The 26,050-nt window shown below is 46.9% G+C and overlaps 5 protein-coding genes across 5 annotated transcripts; 3 read left to right on the forward strand and 2 right to left on the reverse strand.

Annotated features, from left to right (window-relative positions):
* The first annotated feature begins 349 nt into the window (after nucleotides 1-349).
* On the forward strand, nucleotides 350-3,523 carry F4812DRAFT_411416 (sure-like protein). Its single transcript, XM_047932619.1, has 3 exons — nucleotides 350-1,476; nucleotides 1,563-1,628; nucleotides 1,872-3,523. The coding sequence occupies exons 1-3, from the start codon at nucleotides 539-541 to the stop codon at nucleotides 3,271-3,273; spliced, it is 2,406 nt and encodes an 801-aa protein (XP_047795378.1). The 5' UTR covers nucleotides 350-538; the 3' UTR covers nucleotides 3,274-3,523.
* Nucleotides 3,524-9,022: 5,499 nt separating this feature from the next.
* F4812DRAFT_37611 (calcium-translocating P-type ATPase) lies at nucleotides 9,023-14,089 on the forward strand. The gene is made up of 3 exons (XM_047931990.1): nucleotides 9,023-9,440; nucleotides 9,520-12,819; nucleotides 12,876-14,089. Exons 1-3 carry the CDS (start codon nucleotides 9,388-9,390, stop codon nucleotides 13,723-13,725), a joined length of 4,203 nt encoding a protein of 1,400 aa, XP_047795379.1. The 5' UTR covers nucleotides 9,023-9,387; the 3' UTR covers nucleotides 13,726-14,089.
* Nucleotides 14,090-16,425: 2,336 nt separating this feature from the next.
* Nucleotides 16,426-17,452, reverse strand: F4812DRAFT_411428 (uncharacterized protein; the record flags this gene model as incomplete). Its single annotated transcript, XM_047932620.1, has 1 exon — nucleotides 16,426-17,452. A coding segment is annotated over one exon (331 nt), but the record flags the coding sequence as incomplete, so codon positions are not given.
* A 503-nt stretch (nucleotides 17,453-17,955) lies between these two features.
* On the forward strand, nucleotides 17,956-20,403 carry F4812DRAFT_37745 (SIR2-domain-containing protein). The gene is made up of 3 exons (XM_047932005.1): nucleotides 17,956-18,450; nucleotides 18,567-18,818; nucleotides 18,940-20,403. The coding sequence occupies exons 2-3, from the start codon at nucleotides 18,575-18,577 to the stop codon at nucleotides 20,244-20,246; spliced, it is 1,551 nt and encodes a 516-aa protein (XP_047795381.1). The 5' UTR covers nucleotides 17,956-18,450; nucleotides 18,567-18,574; the 3' UTR covers nucleotides 20,247-20,403.
* Nucleotides 20,404-22,460: 2,057 nt separating this feature from the next.
* Nucleotides 22,461-25,854, reverse strand: F4812DRAFT_37863 (ARM repeat-containing protein). The gene is made up of 3 exons (XM_047932014.1): nucleotides 25,087-25,854; nucleotides 24,160-24,997; nucleotides 22,461-24,020 (listed from the first exon to the last, which is right to left on the reverse strand). Exons 1-3 carry the CDS (start codon nucleotides 25,678-25,680, stop codon nucleotides 22,513-22,515), a joined length of 2,940 nt encoding a protein of 979 aa, XP_047795382.1. The 5' UTR covers nucleotides 25,681-25,854; the 3' UTR covers nucleotides 22,461-22,512.
* Between the last annotated feature and the right edge of the window lie 196 nt (nucleotides 25,855-26,050).

Genomic DNA, 26,050 nt, shown 5'->3' on the forward strand with positions numbered 1-26,050 from the left:
TGTCTACAAGTTTACTATGTTGGGGGGAAGACCTGTAATAGTACCTGTTATTTGCTACTAATTTCATCATGTCAATATATTACCTTAGGTATAAACATACTTAATTACATGTACATAATAGTTATACTGTATAAAGGTATGAGTGTCCAGGTGAGATTCTCTAATCTAGTCTATTTACCTAAGGTAAGGGAAGTCGTAATGGAAGTTGTACTAGGAGAAGAGAATTACTAGTAGGTATCACGTCATGTATGAAATAACATTACTAGTATATTCGCGGTATAAACGAGTTTAAGGGTGTAATTCATATGCCCCGCCCCCACCTAAATTTCACATTTCACATTTCACTTGTGCACCTTTCATCCCAACTTCCAACTACTACATATCATTTTTGAATCAACCATTCTTTTAAATTATAGAAAAGGTTTTATTCGTTTACAAGTTACAACAAGACATCCGTATTGTAGTATTGACAACCAATTCCAATTGGCCATAAAAACAATTATAAGACAGGTTAGGTTAGGTACTTTACACCATCACCATGCATATATTAGTGACCAACGACGATGGTCCTCCGTCCCCGACCTCGTCGCCCTACGTACATAGTCTAGTCCGCGAGCTTCAAAAACGAGGACATACCGTCTCCGTCTGCTTACCCCACGCCCAACGTTCCTGGATTGGAAAGGCCCATATGATCGGTCAGACCGTGAAACCTCTCTACTACCGCCCTTCTGCCACCTTCGACCCTTCACCCAGCGCTGCCTCCCAACCTCAAGGAACTGTATATACACGACCCGGCACAGACAGAAAAGAAGAAGAATGGGTTCTTGTGGATGGAACACCGGCTAGCTGCGCCCAGATTGGTCTACACCACTTCTTCAAAGAGAAAGGTCCAATTGACCTTGTAGTATCCGGTCCCAATTACGGCCGGAATACAACGGCAGTCTTCGCGCTCAGCTCCGGTACGCTGGGTGGCGCGCTCGAAGCCGCCGTATGTAAAAAGAAGGCTATCGCTTTGAGCTACGCGTTTTTCAGCCGTAACCACGACCCCGTCATTATCGATGCCGCTACCCGGCACAGTGTGCGTGTTATCGAAAAGCTGTATGCCCAATGGCCGACGGACAAGAGCGTTGACCTATACTCGGTCAACGTACCGCTCGTCGAGGGCGTTGACGAACGAAAAACCCTATGGACCGAAATGTTGCAAAATTATTGGGGCGAATCATCTGTCTGTTTCGAAGAAGTCGAGGGAAGCGTTGGCGACGAGGAAGAGGAAGAAGAGAGGATCAGGGAGGGAGAAGAAGCAATATCATCCGGCGCCGTCGATTCGAAAGCAAACGGCAATAGTGGTGAGACAGAGCAGACCCGGTATCCACACAGACATTTCAAGTGGGCCCCGAAGTTTGCGGATGTTTATAAGAGTGTTGAGGAGTCGCCGCCAGGGAACGACGGGTGGGCGGTGAAGGAGGGTTTCACAAGGTAAGTTGAACCCGGATCCCCTTTTACGTCGACGGCGTCAATTGTCATAGGTACCTACCTGCAAACAAGCCTAACAAATGATGCAGTGTAACACCAATGAAGGCAAATTTCTATCACACGGCAACGCACTTATACGGAGAGGAGTTGAAATTGTGAGTTGAGCCTACCACATCATATCTTTGGTTTTAGACGGGGGGTGGCAGCGTCATAGACAGCTAGAGCTTGCATAGCCGCGTAACCGTAACCGGTCCGTCAGATAGACAAAACCTCATCATCTTCTAGACCACATGAAAGAGGTGAGCCGCGGTGAAGGGGGCTGTCGAGTATTCTGCAGATGTCGAATGCTTACGATTTGCGTGCTTCCTTGATCGCCGTTCTCATGTTGTCTTCTCCAGGGATAAATCGGATTCCTTAGGAATGGCAGTGCCTGCGTCGACTTTGATATACCAACCAAAGCACCACTTCTACGCCTTAGTTGCCTACGAAGACCCCTATGTCCAACCACTTATACTGTCTGCCCTGGAAAAGTTCTTCCCCCCTGAGTCATACACTTTACTCTCGACTCCTGATTCAGTGGCTCAGGGTGAACCCGTACCATTAAGCAAGCTGTTGCCAGAAAACAGCAGTAGCCCTGTCCTACAGATCACACCCTACGAAGCCATCGACTGGGACTATGTAGACTCACATGCGGAGACATGTATGGTAAATAGCTATATGCTGCGCAAGGCGCTCATAAGAAAGCATTACCTATCAGCAACTGTTGAGCAATGGGTAGCCAAGCGCCCTGAGTCGGTATTAAAGACCCACGTGAAAAGGAGCGAGGCATTCGAGCTAGACTACGCCGAATTTCTAGACGACGCCCTCATTGAGGCCTTCGATTTACGTGCAAGCCTGGAGAAGAACGCAGCGAATGAACCGGGCCACGAAGTCGAATGGTGGATTCTCAAGCCCAGTATGAGTGATAGGGGGCAGGGTATCCGGTTATTTAGCACGATGGAAGACCTACAGGGAATTTTTGACGAGTGGGAAGAGAACCTACCGGATAGCGAGGATGAGGATGAAGAAGGCGATGATGACGCGGCCTCAAATCCCGATGCTGATTCCGAGAGGCGCAACGATATCACCACCTCGCATCTTCGTCACTTCGTGGCTCAGCCGTACATACATCCACCACTACTACTGCCCGGCGATAACCGCAAGTTCCACATCAGAACATACGTCGCGTGCGTTGGTAGGCTGGACGTCTACGTGTACAGGGACATGCTGGCGTTGTTCGCGGGCAAACCTTACACTGCGCCCACTACCAACACATCGTCTGCCGCTGCCGCTCCCGACCTTGAGGCCCATCTGACCAACACGTGCCTGCAGCGCTCGGTCGACGACGGCACGGTCCGGCGGTTCTGGGAGCTGCCGCTCCCGCCGCGCACGAAGGCGGACGTGTTCGCGCAGATCTGCGACGTCACGGGCGAGGTGTTCGAGGCGGCCGCGCGCGCCATGCAGATGCACTTCCGGCCGCTGGGCAACGCGTTCGAGGTGTTCGGCCTCGACTTCCTGGTCGACGCCCGGGGGACCCCCTGGCTGCTCGAGGTCAACGCGTTCCCGGACTTCCGGCAGACGGGCGACGAGCTGCGGGGGTTGGTTCAGGGCCTCTGGGAGGAGGTGTTAAGGCGCGCGGCGTTGCCGTTTTTGGGGGTCGGGGATGAGGATGGCGCGGGCGCGGGCGCGGATAGGGGCGAGGAGGAAGAAACTGAGGGGAAGAGGTTGGTGCTTGTTAGGAGGGTGGATTTGGGGAGATAGGGAAAGCAATGTATCGTAGAGTTATGATAAGAATAGAGATGAATGGATAGATAGAAGGCTCTACCTAAGGTACATAATGTGTTATGAATTTCGGACACAGTTATTGTTTGCTACCGATGTCACCCGATATATCGTCACTTTTTATCTATAGCTTAGTAGTTGTCCAGCCCTCAAGTAGATAGGTTAGGTTAGGTTAGGTTAGGTACCTAGAGTTTATATTTCTTCGTGTAATCGTAGATCTATTTTTCCCACCACAAGCGGACATCGTCAGAGCGGGTATCGGTATCGTGTTACGAGAAGCGGGAACCCTGAGCTAGCTGCCGAGTCCAAGTAGCACAAACTACATGACTCTATTTTGTAGTTATGTCACATCCATATGAGGTACCTAGGTAGGTAGGTATGGATATGCTCGCTCACGCAGCACGACGCAGAAAGCTTGATCTGTGCTGGCCTAGGGATGGAAGTGCTACGGTAGTTCACCCTGTGGTGGAACGTATGAACAACACCTACTAGTAGTCATACACTCTGCTACTACGGCGAACATGATGAGGAGGGGACGGCAGTATAATTATCGACATGTTTGTCCCTCCATGTCTGGGGGACTTGTTCACCGTAGGCTTGTAGTAAGGGGGGGCACGGGGAGATGAGAGAGTCTCTGTGCATGTGGGCTATGCTGCTGATCTCATGGGCGGTTAATGGTTCTGACCACCGAATAGATCTTGGCTAAGTCCGTATGGTAGGTGGTTCTGTCTTCTTCTCTTGTTCAGCCGTCTGTACCTAATGCTTTCTCTCCCCGTAAAGCAGGCTAAGCGGTGAGCTTACTCCTAATGCCTAGCTACCTACCTACCTAAAGGCACTGCCGAGAAACAACCTAGTATGAGGCTAGGTACGAAGCCAAGATGTATCATATACAAGTTTTGTTTGTTCCTTTTATACTTGGTCTTCTTCGTTCGTCAGAACTTGTACCAAGGTTCCTCTATCAATAATTTGACGCCTGTGTCTTCGTCTCGTTGAAATATCGATATATTACACTTTACTTACTAGTAGTATGGCTAGGTGGTTGCGTGCTTCCGAGATTGGTGTAGTATATTGACCTTTTTTTTCCCCCGGGGTTAATGTAGCTTAGGTAGGTAGGTAGTCCTTAGCCGTTATCGAGCGGCTTTTCGATGGATGACGATAGACAAGCAACTAGTTTAATGAGCGCACGACGTAGCAAAGACACCTGACTCGACACTATCGAGCACTGCCACGCGATAATAACGTATCTACCTAGGTAGGTAGGTAGGTAGACAGGCTAGGTGCAGCTTCGACCCCGACGCCATGGTGAAGAGCCAGGGAGATTTCGAGTTGGATTTTTTTTTCAAGATGCCTGATGGGAACACATTAATGCTATCTTGTGCGATTGTGTACGGTGGCACGCACAGCCCCACGGATGTATGCTTCATGTCGGCACTCTTCCTCCTCACCTGTTAGGAGTGCGCTCCGTAGCGCGTTTCAAGACACACTTCTGGGTCTGGCTAGCGATATTGATGGAAGTGAAAGTGCCACTCATTAGTATATAGCGAAAAGAGGCGCTTGAAGCTAAACGACGGCGACGATGGACGAAGAAACCCCGGCCTTGGTACTGCATGTACGATTCGTACTTCCAGGACCTTGGGTTAATCACTGTGCCTCTGGTTTGCGTATTGAATGCGGCATTCGTATGAATTTATATTGATCCTCTTTATGTAGTGATATATCGCGAACTATTCTAAATACGGTGATTTAATATAACTACGGAACAACACATCGAGAAGCAGAGACACTGCTCCTCAAACCCAGCAAAATATTAAATATTTAGCATCGTATCTATCGTATCTATTTGCCACATGGTTTACGGAGCTGAAACGAATCATATGTTGATGACACGAGGAAGGAAAAGTTCGTAGCTAAGCCGCACTTCTACGCCCAGGGGTCTATGAGACCGACAGCCTTTCCCATGGTATGTATGTCCTGTACGTTAAAGGGATAAAAAAAATTGCATAGGCTGAAGAAGAGAGGTTACGTGAATATCTAGGTAGAATAACTCCATGTTAATTCCCATGTAGAGCTTACTGGTACACACACACACCGACAAAATATTCCTTGTTAATAGGGGGAACATAAGAGGATCGTTAGGATGCTCGGGCTTTTTTTTTACCGAAACATTTTTTTTTCTTTTTTTCATCCGAAGTTACGGTCTACGATAAACAATCCACGTCGGAGAATCTGCCTTGACAACGGCCCCCTCATTCGGAATGAGGTGGATATCGAAGATGCTATTATGTTAGGGTAGGTAGGTAGTTTTTCTATTTGAAATCTTAGGAGAAATCTTAGGAAGATAGCCTCCCGAGGATCGCTTATGACAGCCGAAGCTCTTACGTTGTAGGTAAGGTACCTACTCTTATGCCGTACGGGGGGGAGAGGTGGAGAGGCGGACAGCATGATGTAAGTTAAAGGCGCATTTTATTAGCATTGATGCTACGATAAGTGCAATAAAAAATTAGAGCGCCGGGGAGCGGACTAGCGGGAACGCGTCGATAGCCTACGAATCACGCACCCTCTCCGTTCCCCAAATCAATGCTGTTAATGCTAGTTTAGGAGTCTTTAAGTTTTTTTTTACCCCCTTATGATAGTGTACGGTAGAGCCGATGATCCACCCTTCTGTACATATCCAAATTGAGAATTTTTGAAAAAAAAAAAAAAAAAAAAAAAGAAGAAAAAAAAAAGTCAATTATAGGAGAGAGCAGTAACCAGTTACACGACGACGTTACTAAGAGCCCGCATCATGGCTGACTGCAAGCCACTCACTCATCATCATCCTCTCCTCGTCTCTCACCTAGGGACATTGGACAAATGAGGCTTTGACACCAGACAAAACGCCAGGGTAGCATTCTTAGTTTCGTTCTAGGTACTACTACCTACACAGTCAGAAAAAGGAATCAAGACAGACAGGTTTCCCCAATGAGAGAGGACCCCGACGTCCCACGTGGACGGGACATGCAACTTTGCGCTGTTTGATGATATGTGACTTTTCGAGATATGTGCCGCGCGCCTTATTTAACATATCATTGGTGATTGGTCTTTTTAGGGCTTTTTTCCCCCTTTTCCTCCCGGGACGACGAGGCTGATCTGATATGACTGGCTAGGCTGATTGCTGCCGGTGACGTTTACTTCTAGTTTAGTTTAGTTGAGACTTGGAGACATAATACACACTTACATATTGCTTACCAGGTTGGTAAGTCTCAGTTTTTTGGGGGGGAGGGGGGAGAGGGAAACCGGTGATAATGACGAACGATAAGGGGGGAAATATGCTATGCTACTATACCCGCGAAAAAGTGCATATGCCGCCGTCCCTAAGAAGAGCTGGTTTTGGGGCATCTTGGCTAAACACACGAGGCATATTGCCAAGTATGGAGTACGTTTAAGTTTTGAGTTGGGTCTATGGGGTAAAGTCGATAGTCTGGACATACCTAGTGTAATAAAATGAAGGCCCTAAGCCAAGACCAGACAATGAAATACATGATGGACAATATATGATGGGACGTGGAGAGATCACATCACGACTTTTGCTCGAGGCTCAGGATAAGGACAAACAGGTTATTAAAGCCAAGAATAAGCTAGGTAATAAAGGAACAGGGAAAACAAGAGTGTTTGCGGTGTTTATTGATGTCGACGTTTTCAGTGTTTGTTGGTCAGCAGATGTAAGTAGGTAGTGAGAGAACTGACTTGTACAAAATAAGAAAATACTTGACCCCCTAAAAGGTTCAAGGTTACCTACGGTATATGGGTATGACGTCTTATTTTATAATGTTTATTTACTTTATTATTACTATGTTACACGACGGGAACCTGAACCTTATGGATATCTCGACTGTATATAAAGCTCAACTAGTTCCCATTTCTTGAATTCCAGACCCCAATTCTCTCCTGAGTGAGGCAAAAAACAAAACAAACAAACAACCTGTTTCTACCGTACCAATTCAGCTGGGATCAAGATGGATCCGAAAAAAAAAAAAAAAAAAAAAAGAGACGGGCCCTACGATCGTTGTTGCTAGGTAGGTACTGTTGAGGTCGCTCCCAAGAGCAGCACAGCCTCCTTGCCAAGCTTTATCTCTGATCCCTCTAATTCGCCGAATGCTGCATCGACTTACCCTGACGAGTAATAACCGACGGTACCACGGTGCCACGGTCCATTTGCATATGCACGTACTATATACCTTTTTATTGAAAAAAACGAGCGGGTATGATACGACGATCAGGCCTTTTTTTTTTTTTATCTTTTGTTTTCTTATAATTTACCAAGGCTTTTTTACCAAGACCGGCCACGCTGTTTGGGTTTTGTTGTGCCAAGTGACAATTCATAATTCACAATGCAATGGAAATCTATCATGTTAATGCTACAGGTAAGTAAGTAATGCTCAAAGAAACTTTAGCGGGATGTGAGATCTTAGGTAGCAAGATACACCTTTTAATACCTTATTCAATAATCGGTACAATGTACTTATCAGTACGTACCTGTCATTTTTGGTGATGTATCTACCTAAGGCAATTATTGATTGACGGTGAAAGAGGTAATTTGCTACTCCTGTCGAGAAATTGATTAGATGTGATTTTTGACTCGAGCTTACAGCGAACTTACACGTTTACATACATTAGGTAACCTAACTTAGTACCTAGGAGGGAACTTGCATGCGTGGCATAGGAAACTTGTAAAGACTTCTTAATTAGCGCGTTTCGACCCTGGGACCTAAGTCGTGATCATGTACCTATGGGACCCTTGAATTGTATTGTGACACTTCTTTGCGCTTGCCAGGTACCTACCTAGAAACCTTAGCTTGATTAGATCCTAGCTTTATTTTTTATTTTTTTATTTTTTTATTTTTTGGAAGTCTAGGTTAGGTACTAGCTATCTAGGTACGTACATGTAGTACATGTATGCGTATATTCGTACCAGGCATGCAAAGGCAATGCGATTACGATGCAGGCAAAGATGTATGTATGTAGGTACATTTCTCTCTCTCCATTAATTCAAAATGCACTTGCATTTTATTGCTTCCTCTCCCTCCTTCTATCCAACTTTCTACTCTCCTTTTTGGTAGGTTGGATTGTTAAAGATCCTGACCAACTCTACCGCCATCTTAATACTGTTTTTGTTTTTTTTCTTCTTCTTTGTTACTGTTATTTTTTAATTCCCCGGAGCCTCGCCCCGGTGTACGAAAGGGTTGCGCCCTTGGGACCGCGTGTTACAAACAGAATTGGCCTCCTTCGACGTCGTATCTCTACGATCACTCTTCAGTATTGGATATATTGCCTAGACTCTAATACACCTTGCTTCTTGCCATCGACGAAGGTACAACTCTAAAACAAGTACAGATAGTTTACACAGCCTCAATTCTAAACCTACTCACAAGGTTAGGTATATACTGCGTCTTTCGGACGTCCTTAAGGTGCTACCCGTCGTCAAGATATCTGGGGTCTCGTTTGCCTGCTACGAATAGATTCGTACTAAAGACCGCATTGTTTATAATACCTAACCCTTATTATTATTATTTTTGCGAGACATCCATATTCCCCAGTGGTCCGCCTCAAACCAATTCGACTTTTGGACCTCGCCCGTCGATTAGTGTATTGGCCACTAGGTACCGATCAATTCTTCTAGTGGTTCCGAAGTACCAGGCAGTCTGGAGGCATCCCATTATTTCGCCTCAACTGATTCCCCTACCAGGAATAGTCTTGTTTGGTTGGCCACTCGGCTATCACCAAACCCGACGGAATAGATAAACAGACGACGGATACGTGCGCTATACCAAATACCTCGCTGCGCCTCAGTTTCAGCGGAGACGTACCGACCGTGCTCTCTCCCAGGTTACGAACTCGATAGATACCATAGATACCTCTAGCCCTTGGAACTTAGGGGTATCCAATTGTCTTGGTTATCCCTTTCCTCAAGTCTTTCTGTATCGCCGATCTCACATTCGATCGATGGCCAGTGTGCGAACATTTTGGCCCTACACTTGGATCTTAGCCTCTTGTCGCAAGGCTGTTCAGGTTTAACGACTTCTTTCACACAACTCCTCTATCAACATATGCGACATGGCGGACCCTAACAAGGATACTACCCAGGGGACTCCCCGTAGACCGAGAGCGTAAGTCAACTTGGATAGATGGAATAGCAGGTTGCTTTTGTTTACATGTTTTCGTGGTCATCCTAACTCCGTCCTCTAGGCCTACTATTACGATTGACACGACGAATGATACTGAGCCCACGGTTGCCGCCTCTCATCAATCGCCCGTTTCTCCTCATGATGATTCTGTAAGCCCGACTGCATTGACGGCGAGTTGGACACCTGAAAGGACTACTGCTCCTTTAACGCCGCAGCCGTCAACCGTGAGCTCTAAGGGAGAAGCGCGGCAAACGCATTCGTTTGACAGTGTTAGGGATAGTAGACCGACTAGCCCACATAACGTTTCTAGTCCTGTTACCGCGAGAGCCAACGAGAAGGGCCAGGCTTTCCTCTCTGTTCCGGAGAGTCACCACCGCTCGAGGCAAAATTCCGTTGATAGCGAGGATGGTGCGCGATCATTTACTTCCTCCCAGGGTGAGACGGTCACGGCATCGAAGCACTCGTTCGACAACGAGAAGATTATGAAGGACGAGGATGCATTGAAACCCGATCAAGGCAGGGAGGCCGATTTCGAAGTGGCGAACAACCCTTTTGCGTATAGTCCTGGTCAACTCACCAAAATGTTTAACCCGAAAAGTTTATCAGCTTTTTATAAGCTCGGAGGCCTAGCCGGAATGGAAAAGGGACTTCGTACTAACCGCGATACTGGGTTAAGCCCCGACGAAAAGTACTTAGAAGGGACAGTCTCGTTCGAAGAGGCAACAAGCCGTTCCTCTAAGCCGGCTAAAGATGGCATGGAAAGTTCGCAGGCACCGGCCGTCCACCCCCATGGACATGAGCATGGATCCGACGACCACTTCATCGATAGGAAACGAGTTTACGGAGACAACCGAATCCCCGAGAAGAAAGGCAAAAGCTTTTTGGAGTTGGTGTGGATTACTTATAACGACAAGGTCTTGATTCTGCTTTCCGTCGCCGCCGTAGTGTCTCTTGCCATTGGTCTATACCAGACATTTGGCGGTGAGCACGATGATGGGCAGCCGTCCGTCGAATGGGTCGAAGGCGTAGCTATCATTGTGGCCATTGTTATCGTGGTATTGGTTGGATCTTTGAACGATTGGCAAAAGGAAAGGCAATTCGCGAAACTAAACAGGAAGAAGCAAGACCGACTGGTTAAGGTCGTCAGAGCAGGTAAAACTATGGAGATATCTATTTTCGATCTCCTGGCTGGCGACGTCGTTCACTTGGAACCTGGCGATCTTATTCCTGTTGATGGTATTCTCATCCAAGGCTTTAATGTCAAGTGCGACGAATCGCAAGCAACCGGTGAGTCGGATGTCATACGCAAAAGGCCGGCCGATGAGGTATTTGCCGCTATCGAGAATGGAGAGGATACAAGGAAGCTGGACCCTTTCATTCAGTCTGGAGGCAGAGTGATGGAAGGTATGGGAACATTTTTGGCTACGTCTACTGGTATCTACTCGAGCTACGGCAAAACGATGATGTCCCTAAGCGAAGATCCCGAGATTACACCCCTCCAGTCGAAGCTCAACGTTATTGCCGAATACATTGCGAAGCTCGGAGGCGCCGCTGGTCTGCTCTTGTTCATTGTGTTATTCATCTTGTTCCTGGTTCGCGTCCCGTCAAACAATAATATGACACCGTCTCAGAAAGGTCAAGAATTCATCGAGATTTTCATCGTCGTGGTTACTATCATCGTTGTTGCGGTGCCAGAAGGTTTGCCTCTTGCTGTGACATTAGCACTGGCCTTTGCTACAAACCGCATGATCAAGGACAACAACCTGGTGCGTCATTTGAAAGCCTGCGAGGTTATGGGAAATGCGACAACGATCTGCTCCGACAAGACTGGTACCTTAACCCAAAACAAGATGACGGTTGTTGCTGGGACGATCGGGACGTCGCATCGATTCGGAAGCGGGCCATCTGAGAAAGGACAAGAGCTATCAGAGAAGGAATTTGGTAGCACTCTCAGCAAGGAAGCTCAAGAAATTCTGCTCAAGTCTATCTCGCTCAACTCGACAGCTTTTGAAGGCGAGGTGGAGGGTGTGAAAACGTTCATCGGATCCAAGACCGAGACGGCGCTATTGGAATACGCTAAGGCTTATCTCGGCATGGGACCGGTAAGTGAGGAACGATCGAACGCCAAGATGCTACAGATTATTCCGTTCGATTCTGGCCGAAAGTGTATGGGTGTGGTTATTCAGCTTGAGAATGGCGGTGTTCGTTTATACGTCAAGGGTGCGTCGGAAATCGTGCTTCAGAAGTGTTCGTCAATTCTTCGTAACCCTACCCAGGAAGCATCCAGTGCCCCGATTACCATGGACGATGTCGAAACTGTCAAGGCCCTCATTGAAGACTATGCGTCTAGGTCTCTGCGAACTATCGGAATTGTTTACCGCGATTTTGAGAGGTGGCCTCCACGAAATGCCAGACGCGCCGAAGGCGGCCAGAACGAGGTGATATTCGAGGACGTTTTCAAGAACATGACATTCGTTGGTATGGTCGGTATCCAAGACCCTCTCCGCGAAGGAGTTCCCGAGGCGGTTAAGCAATGTCAGAGGGCTGGTGTAGTTGTTCGCATGGTTACCGGTGACAACAAACTTACGGCTCAGGCTATCGCAAAGGAGTGTGGCATATTGCAGGCAGACGACGGGTTGGTAATGGAAGGACCAGAATTCCGAAACCTAAGCAAATATCAGCAAAACGAGATCATCCCCCGCCTCCGTGTGCTTGCGCGCTCTAGTCCCGAAGATAAACGTATTCTCGTGCGTCGTCTGAAAGACATGGGCGAAACTGTCGCTGTCACTGGAGATGGTACAAACGATGCGCCTGCCTTGAAGCTTGCTGACGTTGGATTTTCCATGGGTATTGCTGGTACTGAAGTGGCCAAAGAGGCGTCTGCTATCATCCTTATGGATGATAACTTCAACAGTATTGTGAAGGCCTTGAAGTGGGGTCGAGCCGTAAACGACGCCGTCAAACGTTTCCTCCAGTTCCAACTTACCGTCAACGTTACCGCCGTTGTATTGACCTTTGTCACGGCTGTTTCCAGTAGCGATGAAGGCTCCGTGCTAACAGCAGTTCAGCTTCTCTGGGTCAACTTGATTATGGACACTCTCGCAGCTCTTGCCCTTGCTACTGACCCTCCTCAGGACAGTTGCTTGGACCGGAAACCAGAGCCCCGAGGCGCCAGTATCATCTCGATAACGATGTGGAAGATGATTCTAGGCCAAGCTTTTTACCAATTAGCAATTACTTTCATACTTTACTACGGTGCGATCTCTATTGGCGTAGTCGAAGAAGGCGAATGGGCATACCCACAACGCGACACCCTTGTTTTCAACACCTTCGTATGGATGCAGATCTTTAACCAATGGAAGTAAGTACAAATGCGTAAAGTCACAACTCTTGAAACTATGCTAACAGTATGAAAAGCAATCGTCGCCTGGACAATCGCTTCAATATTTTCGAAGGCTTATCGCAGAATTGGTACTTCACTATAATCAATCTAGTTGTGTCTGGTATACAAGTCCTCCTGATCTTTGTTGGTGGAGCTGCCTTTAGTATTTCCGGGTCCAAGCCATCACAGACCGGTCCTGAATGGGCATGTGCGATAGTTCTTGGTGTCCTTTCCATCCCCATTGGCATGGTCATTCGTCTGATTCCGGATGAGCTGGTCAGCAAATGTGTCCCTAATATCCTCAAGAAGAAGCGCCGCATCCCCGGATTGATGATTTCGGACGAAGAGCGGTTTAACGAATACCCCGAGGTTCTTGCTGATGTTAGAGATGAGCTTGCATTCTTGAAGAAGCTCAAGGGTGGTCGCCTGAACAACCTGAAATTTGCCGTCCGACAAACTCGAGACAATTTAATTTCGAAGACGAGGAGCCCATCTCATTCCCGATCTAATTCGATGAGGGCGCCGCAAACTCCGACTCGCGAAGATAGTTTCAGCGCATCGTCCCCAGCACCCACTCCTGATTCCCGGAAGCGGTCTAGGTCGATAAGGTCACGATCTAATTCAGCTCTGGGGGCTCCTACGGTTATGGCTGGCATTATTGCTGGTAGCGTAGCCGCTGGATGGTCACCGATAGAAAGGACTGGAGATCGCGATTTTCCACCAAGTCGTCCGACACCTTCGCCACTATCTAGTCGCGAACACAGCGAATTGGAGCCAGCGCCTGTCCTGACGGAGGAACCGATGTCGATCGAGGACTCTGGCCCTTCACATGTTCCTCAGCTTAGCGTCCCGCAACCACCTCAAAAGCAAAAATCTATTTCTTAGGCGGCATGAATGAAGTTTTGGTTTAGACTACCCTATTATGTCGATCTCGCCCGATACTATGATATCTGGAGGTAACGAGAACATGCAGTGCACGCAGACGACGAGTCAAGTATATTAGAATACAACTCGTATAATAATGTTAATCTACGCCCCGTGGCCGAGGTCAACACGGGTTGTTGGTCTGATCTATTACTTCAACCCCGACAGGGCCCACGGAGAAGACTCTATACCGGGGATTACTGTGTCAAGTATGGCTACGGGCGAACCACAGACGTCAATAAGCGCTCCTTGCTGGAATGCGTAATTTAGTGGTTCGCGATTCCCGGCTTGTGTGCTACTGGGACGAGAGGGTACGGATGTTATGGTTGAGTGAATCAGAATGATGAGTGCCAGGGTAAAATGGGTCTTGGAAAGGAGTTCGGCATATCACGTTGATGTCCTTGATTGCAGTATTGAGCTTCTAGGCCAGGGCTACACAAATATCAAACATTCTAGATAAACGTCGGCGTTTTGGGTGTCAAGTGCGATTGGTAGAGCGCGTGTTTCTTTGCGTGTTGGTTGGGAATAAGATCGAGCCCATAGAGATATCAAAGACGTCGGCGAAGAAGTAGCAACAAAAATACTTTATACATGGTAGAAATTATATGAATATGAACTAGAAGGTGTTTATTAACGATGCTGGCTTTCAGTTAAAGAAGTAATTAAATGCGACCCAAGTACCTACCTCCTACCTACCTTGAAGATACCTGAAACTGACAACTCCATCGGTCGCATCGTTTACACCAAGAACCTCCGAGATTTGTAGAGCTTCTAATACGGACGTATTGTACGTACGTAGATCCGCATAGCTACGCAGGTACCTAGGTACTTGCTGCTGCTGCCGACAGACCCCATGTAAGTTGGTACCTGATATATGGATAAAATATCTAGCCTCCTGTTCTCCAACTTCTTCCTCTTTAGCTGACATTTGTATATACCTAGGTATGTAGTGTCCAGAGCCTTCTTTCGCGCCAAGCATATGATAGATAGACAGGCAGCCTTCCAGCCTTGTCCTAGGCAGGCTGTTAAGCATGTAAGCGAGACCGTGGTACGTATAATCAACTAACAGGCAAGTACTTGCTTACCTATCTAATTTGGGTATGAGGTACCTAGAGCTCTTTACACCGAATTGCTTCCTTGTCTACCTAGGGTGATTGATATTGAGAGTGGGGGCTGGATTTCAACTTAGCTTTTTCTGTAGCCTGGTTGTTTGGGAGGGGGCCTTATTCGCCCGGAGTTAGGGCACTACGCCCTTTTGATATATAGGTATATAGGTATATGTATATTAGGTACTGCTATGAGATGAGATAACTACAGGGTATGTATTGTTGTGGTGGTTGTGGCGAATAAGGGTCTTTGAATAGGTATGGAAGAGTTGCAGTTGCAGGGCACACGCACACGCATTTTTCTGCCTTTGATTCACCGAGCTACGATTTCTGTACCTTGTAAACAACCTGGATTGTTGGTATGTAGCCTTGGTGCCAGGCCCGGCTCTGACAAATGCGCTTGCAGTAATTTCCATCGTTGCTGCTGAAGAATCGGAGAGAAAAAGAAGGGGGGGTTAGGGGCTGAGGGGGTGGATTCCCAGGTAGATGCGTTAGATGCGTATGTGCTACCGTCGCACGACATGAGTCACGACGCAGCTGTCACGGTTGATCTGGGTAGAGCTTCGTTCTCGTTGGCCGTCGTGCGGAAATCCGACCCAGGTTGTCTTTAAGCACGAGAGCGCAGAGAGGTGCCTAGGTACCTACCTACCTAGCTGTAGGGCTTAACTTCTTTGAAGAAAGCGTTGTCAAGGTTCTACCGAACGAATTTGACTGTCTCCGAAGGATTAGAGCTACCATCTCGTTGTGATACTGTACTTGAGATACGAGAGGGCAGAGATATATATGCCTAGGTAGCTGATATCGGTGCCTAGATGGGTGTTTGGGTTTCGGAGAATACGGACTGCTAGGGAACCAATGAGGCGCGACGTGCATAGATAGATCAGGTGTTATATAATATAATATATTGGTCAATTAGGGGGCTGGGCACAGCCTCTGCGCTGTGTGACGGCGAGCAGGCTCTTATATGTATTCAAGGCGTATGTCAACCGTTGGACGATGGCTTCCTTATATTCTTTATCCTTTGATGGAGATAAGTTGATACGAGCTTAGGTAGTAACTAGCAGTTATGAGATGCGTACCTTTTAGATAATATACCTATTTTGTTACATGCTAGTTGACTGAACATATCGTCGTATTGACTGATTACCTATCAGCTAAGTCGGGCAGGGAACCAAAAACGAGGCGATATGTTCAATAACAACTTAAAAATGCGAGCTGTGATTAGGCACCAACCGTCGATTTTCCCCGGTGGTGTCAGACTGAGTCAGGCCTTAGGTAGATACGGATAGACCATGACGATATCATGGTTTCTTGGGAACTTTAGACTCTGGAGTTTTAGGGAAAAGACACAGTTAACCTAGGTACCTGCCGTACCGATAGGTTAACGATGAATTTTCGGATAGGAATCACGTTAAGCGACTATGAATATGAGGTGACAAGTTCTTCCGCTCGTTCTGAATCAAGGAATGTTATTAATTTATCCCGGGTTAGGTTCGAAGCGACGGCATGTTCACGACTAACTTCATGAGGTAAATTGAGACTGTGGGGTAGCATAATCTGCTGATTCCCCTACCACGTGGCGCTCGTTTGTTCCTCTATCGTTTTATATTATTGTTGTGGTTTATTTTATTATGAACATTAGTACTGCTATTTTATTTTTCTTCGTGTTCAAAGAATTATCTTCTCTCGAGTCCTCTCTTCTTAAGATTGCTCTTAGATGACGGCCAGTTAAACAAACTTCCTAATTAGGCAACTCGTAGAAATCTGCGAATTCTTTTTGGGTAAGCGTTGAGTTACAGCTAACAGCAAGAATTACTTGGCAAATACAGATGGATCGCAATAAAGACTAAATTTAAAGGTAAGTAGGTAACTTTTGCATGTTGTGACCGCGGGGTTTTTCTTCAAATAGGTATGGTCCAGAACCCTCTTTGTGGCGACCTTAGGTGAGAGTTAGGTATCCGGAGTTGCGGGAACTTTTGAAGTCTTGGCATGCCTCGGGCTTTTATCGAAGGACTTGGAAATTATTTGGGAATTACTTGGGAATTACTTGGTCAACCGTTATCCAGAGGTGATGTTGTAGTGTTCCCTCATCTTGCCGGGCCGTAGGAACGAATCGGATGAATATAGAGCCTGCGTCTTTAAGTGACTAACATAGGTTATGACTCCTAAAGGGTTGTCACTTTTGGAATTATGAGAGGTACGATTTAACGTATTGTACAATACCAGGATCGGATGATGGTAGTCGGTGGACTTAGCGGCCGAGAGAGAGAAAGACAGGGCAGAGTTTGCCCAGGGCAAACATTAGCATAAGTTTCGACGTTGTGGGCATCTTGGGAAAATGGATGCGGCAATAAAGCGAGAATAAATAGATGGAGGTTTGAGTATGATGTAAGTAAGAGGAAAGGTATAGGTATCTAACATATATGATCGATATAATAAAAAAATATTTAATTATTATCACTCTTTTCTCTATTTTATTAAGAGAGAGCGAAAAGACGCTCTGGACTGGAGAATAGAAACAGACAGGCAGACAGACAGAGAGATAGAAATAGCCCCCCCTTCCCCTCGTCTCCCCTATCATACTCTTACAATTAAATATGGGTGTCACACTAACCTATCAGCATCTTCGCTTAGGTATTTCGACTTTTATCATACTTGAAGTTTCAAACTCATTATTTTTTCCCTTCCTTCTATTTCTTACTCATAGTCACTATTCATCTGGTCGCATCTTTTTCTCTTTACTTGTTTATTTTTAAGCGTGACTCTCCACCTTTTACATATTCAGCCTACTTACTGCATTCATACCTAATTATAAGAGGAACCTTCCTGAACGTTTTGAAAAAAAAAAAAAAAAAAAGACCACTTCCAAAATTTCCCTAAACTTATTGCGGGTTCTACTTGTAAATAAATTCATACCAAATAATTCTCTTACGAGATTCGGAAATTCCAAGCATCGCCCAATCCTCCATAGTGTTATTACCTACACCTTTGGTAGGAGGTACGTATGTGATTTCCATTATTGTCACTATTATTGTCATTATCATACCTGCCTAAGGTATTATATTATTATAGGTATTATCATTATTACTATTACGACGAAATACTACCTCTGCTACCTATCCCAAATCCCTCCCGCTACCCGAATTTCTAAATACCTAACACCACCATACAATTACACGTAACACACATACATAATACCAACTTACACATAATACACACAAGACGCGTTGACCATCCCCGACACCTATTTTACCTCTCTGGGTAGGTAGGATAAGTAAGTACCTACCTCTAACCTAAGGTAGTTTTTCTCAACCCATATTTTCTCCAAAGGTCAAACTTATCTCGTTTCTTTCTTTTCTCTTTAACCTCATCCCTTCCCACTAATTAATATTTTTTTTTCTTGTTCCCTCACCCCAAAGAGAATTTACGGAACCAAAAATTCACTTCGTCATTCAACCGTACAAAATTCCTGTTAATTGATTTAATTTTTTTAGGTACCAGTCGATCAACTAGGCCCGCCTAATTTTATTAAACCGTTCTGTCTCATTAGAGATACCCGGATTCCGATTCGCCTATCTAGGTACCTACCTTTCATCATACGCAATTTACTCTTGTTCTGAGTTGTTGCCTTGTTTTCTTCTTCTTCTTCTTCTTCTTCTATTTCATCGCTCATCAATACATACTTCATCAACTAAGCAACCACGATGAAATCAAAACGTCCTGTCGGCCGGCCTCGTAAGAACTTGCCCTTGAAGGAGTCGGAGCCTTCTAAAGTTAGAGTTGAAGTTACTGATGACCAAGTCGTCGGACATCTTAATGTGAAACCGCACGGCCATGCACGGAACGAGCTCGAAGAGCGAATCAACGACCTGAGCGATTCTTGGGAAACCGAGTCACTTTTCGAGGATGTTATTGAAGACATCTCTGACCATAAATTCATCGACGATGGTAACTAACTTTACTCGATTTTCTTTGATTCCCCATCCCCGTCCCCGTCCTACTAGCTAGCTATCTCTTTACCTGTCCCCTCTAGGTTACCTGCGCAATTTATTTCTAACATGTTTTTAAGTTGACGCTGTCACGCCTGAAGAAGCTGTGCGCTACCGCCAGCTGTTACGAGCAATTGGTCCTCAAGAATTCTGCAAACGTACAGTTGATTCTGGTACGATTACAGTCAAGAGGTTACTGACGGCCTTTGGAATACGGCCGCCTGCCTTCCTCGAGGGTCTCCCAGATCACGCTTACTTTGGTTTACTCACTCTAGCCATGACGCGAGAGCTCGCTAAGCGCGCCAAGCTTCCCAATTATAACACAATTGACGATGCTGTGGCACTGCTAAAATCATCTCGCAATATCGTCGTCTTGACCGGAGCTGGAATTTCTACTTCTCTTGGGATTCCCGATTTCCGTTCTAAAGAAACCGGCCTCTATTCACAACTCGAGAAGCTCGGGTTGGGGATTAGCGACCCTCAAGAAGTTTTTAACATAGACATTTTCCGGGAAGACCCAACCATCTTCTACTCGGTGGCAAAGGACATCCTTCCCGACACTAAGGGATTATATTCGCCAACCCACGCTTTCATCGCCAAACTTCAGGACGAAGGCAAGCTTCTAACAAATTACTCGCAAAATATTGACAATATCGAAGCAAACGCGGGCATCAGACCTGACAAACTTGTCCAATGTCACGGCTCCTTTGCAACTGCCACGTGTCAGAAATGCGGTTATAAAGTCGAAGGCGACGCCCTCTTCGCCGACATCAAAGCTGGGAATATACCGCGATGCGTGAAGTGCATCGCCGAGCTCCGCGGCAACGGCACAATGAAGCGCAAGCGCTCTTGCAATAAGTCTACCAGCAAGAAGACTCGGCGCAGGAGCACGGACGATGACGATGACGACGGTCAATACGATATTCCCGACGCCGGCGTCATGAAACCCGACATCACTTTCTTCGGCGAGGAGCTTCCGCACGAGTTTGGCCAACGCTTAGTGCACCACGATCGTGACCTCGTAGATCTGGTCATCGTGATCGGCACCTCGCTCAAAGTCGCTCCCGTCTCCGAAGTCGTGCCTTACCTGCCGCCCCATATTCCGCAGATATACATCTCGCGCACGCCCGTGAGCCATGTTAACTTTGACATCGACCTGCTCGGCGACTGCGACGTTATCGTCGCGGAACTGTGCCGTCGCGCGGGCTGGCAGCTCGACCACCCGATGGTGAAGCCCGATCAGGAGATCAGCGTCAGGCTGGAAGAGGGCTACAAGAGCCGGCACATTTTTACGGCGGCCGAGCCAGAGAAATCGCCAAAACCAGAAGCGAAAGCAAAAGCAAAAGCGAAAGCGAAAGCAAAAGCGAAAGCGGAGCCGGAGTCATGACGTGACCGTCTTTTAGACTGCTGCGAAGCAATTTATTCGCCTTCTTCGATAAACACAATTACGACTACTTAACAGCTTGGTTATACCGACCGAATTCGCGGCACGAGGATGGCATATTACGGGGGCGGCATCTATTCTTTAGCAGCAAGGCGTTATGGAATTTTCACCCTTACAAACGGGATTCTCCCCCCCTCTCTTTTTTTTCTCCCGCTCCCCTGGAATGTACTTGGCTTCTAAGGTTTCTGTTCGTTCAATCTGTCACAGCGACGAACGATACTTCCAGCGCGGGCCTGGTGGATCGCAACAGGCATAATATGCAACACCGAAATCCTCGCGAAACGGCAGTAGATGCAAAGTTAGAACGACGAGGGGGGGGGAGAGATCGCATGGAGCACTTAAAACTTACGGTCTCACAGCATTATGCAGATCTTCCGGAAGAGGGGAGGGTGGCATTATCGAGTTTTATACCTCGGGGATGGCCGAAGTTTAATTTGTGCAAATTTCGCTATTGAGAGGATAGCCTTTTCTTGTTCTTTTTTTTCTTACTTCCAATAATGCTACCATCGGTTTACGATACGCGTTTGTTTACCTTGACGAGGAGAAAGTCGATGAGAGAGAAACTACCTAACCTAACTGAACCTAATGTATTTACCCGTCGGTGATAAGGGGGGACAAGGGAGGGGGATTTCATAACCTGCTTAGATAGGAAGTACCTAAGGTATGGAGGGTTAGGTAGACAGGACGGGTGGTTGGCATGTCTGTCCATAGCATTGCGATGGCTTCTAGGTAATAAAATTTATGATGATTCACATACACTTTACACTGATACATGTTCCTCATAGTACTACCTTTACGTACCTACTTAACCTACTTACCTCTTACCTACCTACAGGTAAATAACAGCTCAAACTATAACCGTTGAATGACTACCTAAGACTATTACTATAGTCTATCCCTATTCGATGCCAATTGTCTCAACAGGTAATCCATCTATTCAGCTATTGCCGACTCTAGACCAAGCCGCCTTTTCTTTTTCCTCTTTTCCCTTTTCCTTCTCACAGATGTTAGCGAGTAAACCAAGCCACGTCAACAACAGTCACGGACGTCTGCTCCAATTCGCCATGATGATTTGCTGAAACATAACCCTTCGTGGATCTGCGACATTTTAACCCGCTACTTACCTCTCATCTGTTTTCAAGTTTAGTTCCCCTACCTACCTCCATTGAACCACTTTCTACTAGGTATTACCGAATAGTAACTTGGCAATTCTAATAGCTTTCTCCCTTACTGTAAATAACCCAGACCGGTTCTACCGGTTCTACCGTTTTTTTCTCCTTCCTATTTGCTTTGTATTACGCTACCTGCACGATCGCTCGTCTTGAACGCACCGAATCTTGTATAACATTCGCAATAAGTGGAATGACCAATGTAGAACTCTTCCAGGAGACCATCTGGAGAGAGAAAAGTAGAGACATACTCACCGTAGAAACGTGCGCATAAAACTTCCATAAGGAGCGCGCTGCAAGTCTTTTTCGCCCATACCATGGCACGCCATGCTTAGGTCTGTCGCGCTCAACTGACCGGTCCGTATTAGCACCAGGTTAGTAAACAGTACCCTTTTGTCACCTAACCTACCTAGGTACCTAGGAAAAATCCTCTTCTCCACTATCTTCGGTCGGTATATTTACCCTACCAGTCTTCAATGCCGGATAGGACCACTGTAGAGGATGTAACTTACGTTATAAGAAGCATCGACGACGCGTGGCTCAACCCTGCATTTCTAAGAAACTGGAATGAGGCGGCCAGTAGAAGAAAGCTAGCTCGGCCACTTACCTGAGATAGATAGGTATTGTACACCCTGTAGTTACCATATAAGCTAACACCGAAGAGGTGTGAAGCGACAACGCATGAGGGGCATAGGAAGCAATTAGGTTAACCATGTAGTCTTTACAAGAGAGGATACGATAGTAATAATGTTTCAGGAGGACGACGTTACTACAGTGCTTATATCAAACAAAGCTTCAAGACCAATTCCCAATCGCATGAACCAAGTCCTGCTGCATCAAAGCCCCCAAAAGAGATCAATTATCCGGGTATCCGCGCCGACATATCTAATTACGGGGTTTACATATATATACGTCCGAATGCCACCTAGTACCTAGTATGTTAGGTATGGTACATACCGATATAACTAACTCAACACAAATTGCTATACGCTCATGAAAGCTGCACGGGTGACACCAGTTACATCTCCTTCCTCACTCGCCTATAAGAGACTCTCGTACTTATCCAAGCCTGACCCTTGGGTTTGCTGTTGCTGTTGCTGCTGCGGTTGCGGTATGGATTGGCTTGGCGCCATAGGTTTTATGCTGCCCATCATGCTGCCCATGCTGTTCATACTCCTATTCGTGCCTCCGATTCCCGAGTTCACCATGCTGTTCATGCTTCCGGGCGGTGGAGATATGCTTCCGAATCCGCTGGATGGTTGACCGAACGATGACAATGTTGAGCTCTGTCTCTGAGCGCCTCCTGGGGGAGGAGGTAAGCTGAACCCGGAGGGAGTGCTGCTTCCACTAGACGGCGGCGGAGGGAGAGAAAACGAAGACGACTGGTTTAGAGTGGGTTTGGATTGGCCAAGGTTTAAATTGGACATCCCTGTAGCAATATTGCCGAAAGATGAAGCTGATGGAGATATGGGGTTGGTTGAACTCGAAGCCCAAGGATTGGGCGCCGCTGCCGCCGAGGTAGACCAGTTGACCGTGTTGGGAGGATTCTGTGGTACAGCAGATGTAGGCTTGCTTGCGTTACCCATACTTGGTTGTAGGGGTTGGGAATATTGGGTAGATGAAGGGGTTAGAGTACCGAATGAATTGAGGTCCGGAGTAACTGTTCGGAAAGGAGGTTGAGGTTTGGTGGCTCCGAAATAGCCTGATCCAGTACCAGTACTAGAGGTAGGACTTGGTGTCGACCAGGAAAATTGCGGCGATTTGATCGGTGGCGAGATAACTGATGCTGTCGCTGGGGTGGTGTCCCAGCCTGCGTCCATCGGGTCGCTTGTGTTTATGCTCGGCCCCGATTTCCCTTTCACTAGCCGTTCAAAATCGTCTTCCGTTGCTCCATTACTTGAATCAAACGTTGTCCCGCTAACACCTCCGAATCCTACGAAATCATCGGTGGGAGTCGCTGCTCTCCCACCTCCATTCACAACGGAAAGCTCCTGTAACTTCTTTATTTGCTCATCTTCGACCTTTCTCGAAAGCGACTTGATTAAGTCCATAAAGGACCGAAATTGCTTGAGATCTAGAAGGGGTCCTAAACTCATGTTCCATAGGATAGGTAAAATGTCCATGGCTACAAAATCGGCATCTGCGTTATCGCCCACAACGCGCAACACATCCAAGGCGGCCATCATGACTGCAGGCTCCTTGGTTTTGATGGCTTTGATGAGAGGGACGATCTTTTCCTGCATTGTATACTTGTCTAGAGCACTGGATGAAGATGCCTTTTTCTTCTCACGGCTTATCCCGTCAAGCCCATCGTCCGCTGATGACGATTCGTTCGAGCCACCGCAAAGGATGACGAAGGCTCGGCACCCGCGAACTTTGATCGCTAAGCTGTTGGTTTTGCTGAAGACAGCAGCGACGATGGGAAATAGCTCATTCTTGATAGTACTGAAGTCTAAAACTGGTAATATAACTGGCAAGCCACGTAGAGCAGCATCGACAAGTGAAGGCGTTGGAGACTCAATGGCCACTAAAACAATTGGTAGGACATCTGGGTGACATATTAGCTTGGACTTGAAAGTACAACGTTAAGACGCAGTCCATGCTTGGTGACTTAAGCATCGATGCCATGTAAAAGATCGGCCTATATTGACCAAGTATAACAATTGTTATAGGAATATGAAACTTACCATCTTTGAACTCTTTACCAGAAGAGTTCTCAGCTATCTGACGTAAATTTTCCAAGACAACCATCAACCCTGCGTCCCTAGGTGCATCTTTTTCTTGTAATTGTTTCGCATTGACGACGAAGATCTCTTTAATCCTCGGTCGTATCCGCTCCGAGAACGCTCGCCTCGACGATGGCAACAGATCCATAATCTTGAAGACATTCTGAAGGATGAGGGATAGCAAGTCCTTGTCTTTGAGTTCTTCCAACAATGCTGGCAGGACTTTCTTCTCCATGACCGACTTGGGGAAGGACGGTAGAACCTTATTGAGACCCCTCATGAATTGAGCTTTCTCATTTGGAGTCTTGGCCGGGAATGCGTCGAGGAAGCGGATGGTAGAAACAAGAATGTTGTCAAAATACTCGCTCTCTTGAAACTCTCGGGCTGTCATGCGCTGCGCGGGACGCCGCGTAATTAATCGGGGTAGTACATGAGCCGAAAGGTCCCTTGGTATGGGCCTTTTGGACAGGTAGCCATTCCCAGATGAAGGTACGGTTGAAGATGATGTGAACAACCTCTTATATGCAGAGATACTCCCGCTGCTTTCTATGGGAGATCGATGAGGTGAATTATATAGCGCGACACATAAAAGGCCCAACGAGAACATGTCAGCTGAGGTGGTGAGGTTATTATCGAGGACAAAATCAGGGGAAGTATAATCAAGATTGATTTGGACATATTTTGGTAGCCTGGGGTCTAAGTTGAGAACTTCCGAAAGGCTGATAGGCTGAACCGAAGTTGGCTTTGACGAGCCCTCTGGTGGACTACAGAAAGATAGGCCACTGACTTTCCAATCGGACTGTCATCTGGTTAGTAAGGCGTGTTTTGAAAAGGGCTATCCTCGAAACCCAATGAAAAGTGTCAAGACTGACTGACTTAGGTACTAACCTTGGCATTAATTAGCACAGCATCCGGGGTGAGATTGGCGTGCACCAGTCCAGCATTCTCGTGTAGGAATTCCAAAGCCTTGCTAATCTGAAGCAACCCCTTTTGTATCTCAAGCTCGTCGATCTCTATATCCCGCCTCCGTCTGGTGCCGTCCGAGTCTTCGGTGACATATCGACTCGACCGGCCCCCGACGCCGCCGGACCTCTCCTGATCATCCTTTTCTTGTAAGAGGTTTGCTAGCGAGGTAGTTACGGGCTCGGTGACAAACTGAAGACCTCCTCTAGTTTCCTCTACGGGCTCGACCAATTCCAGAATGCTCGGATGTCGTAGTCTAGCGAGCGACGACGCTTCTTTCTTTAAACGCTCAACAACCTCATCAACGGAGCGCTTGAAAGCTGCGGCGCCCGACCGGCCGAGAGAATTCCCATGCGACTCTATGGACTTCCTCTCGAAGACGAAGACGGAATACGTCTTGCCTGTTGATTTCTTCTTCGCATCGTATATCTTCCACGGACCGGCCGTACAGGTTACGGATTGCGAAATAGCATAGTTAGAGTTGATGTGAGAGGTGAAGCTCTTCAGCGAGGAGAACATGATTGGCGACGAGATGTTATGCAAGGGCTAGCGACCATCATATCGTAACGTTGCGCGATGGAAGATAAACATTCGTTTGCGATCCCGCGTTTCCCAATACCTGGTAAGGACCTCAATACCTCAATAAACCCGATCCCTCCCGGATCTACTCTCGGATGACGGTCGTGTTGTACGTCCGGGTAATCGGCAATGGGGTCGACGACGGGTCGTATATGATTATCTTATCCTTTCGTTTACTTATTTGGGTGATAAGTATGGTCTGTGGTTTTGACGGATGCACTTTGAAATAAAATGACGTACGGACGGTTGTAAGCACGAGGCTACCTTAGGTACTTTTCGAGTTGGATGTTTACCTAAGGTAAGATATCTG

The sequence above is a fragment of the Daldinia caldariorum genome (assembly GCF_022478825.1).
Source record: "Daldinia caldariorum strain CBS 122874 unplaced genomic scaffold F4812scaffold_1, whole genome shotgun sequence".
Lineage (NCBI taxonomy): Eukaryota > Fungi > Ascomycota > Sordariomycetes > Xylariales > Hypoxylaceae > Daldinia > Daldinia caldariorum.

Bases quoted from the DNA above. Each gene is read 5' to 3' on its own strand.
- F4812DRAFT_411416 (XM_047932619.1), top strand. From the start codon at position 539: ATGCATATATTAGTGACCAACGACGATGGTCCTCCGTCCCCGACCTCG. The intron at 1,477-1,562 runs GTAAGTTGAACC...CAAATGATGCAG, and splicing joins GTGAAGGAGGGTTTCACAAG to TGTAACACCAATGAAGGCAA. The intron at 1,629-1,871 runs GTGAGTTGAGCC...TGTCTTCTCCAG, and splicing joins TACGGAGAGGAGTTGAAATT to GGATAAATCGGATTCCTTAG.
- F4812DRAFT_37611 (XM_047931990.1), top strand. From the start codon at position 9,388: ATGGCGGACCCTAACAAGGATACTACCCAGGGGACTCCCCGTAGACCG. The intron at 9,441-9,519 runs GTAAGTCAACTT...TCCGTCCTCTAG, and splicing joins ACTCCCCGTAGACCGAGAGC to GCCTACTATTACGATTGACA. The intron at 12,820-12,875 runs GTAAGTACAAAT...CAGTATGAAAAG, and splicing joins CAGATCTTTAACCAATGGAA to CAATCGTCGCCTGGACAATC.
- F4812DRAFT_37745 (XM_047932005.1), top strand. From the start codon at position 18,575: ATGAAATCAAAACGTCCTGTCGGCCGGCCTCGTAAGAACTTGCCCTTG. The intron at 18,819-18,939 runs GTAACTAACTTT...CATGTTTTTAAG, and splicing joins CCATAAATTCATCGACGATG to TTGACGCTGTCACGCCTGAA.
- F4812DRAFT_37863 (XM_047932014.1), bottom strand. From the start codon at position 25,680: ATGTTCTCCTCGCTGAAGAGCTTCACCTCTCACATCAACTCTAACTAT. The intron at 24,998-25,086 runs GTTAGTACCTAA...ACCAGATGACAG, and splicing joins CTGTGCTAATTAATGCCAAG to TCCGATTGGAAAGTCAGTGG. The intron at 24,021-24,159 runs GTAAGTTTCATA...TATGTCACCCAG, and splicing joins TGGTAAAGAGTTCAAAGATG to ATGTCCTACCAATTGTTTTA.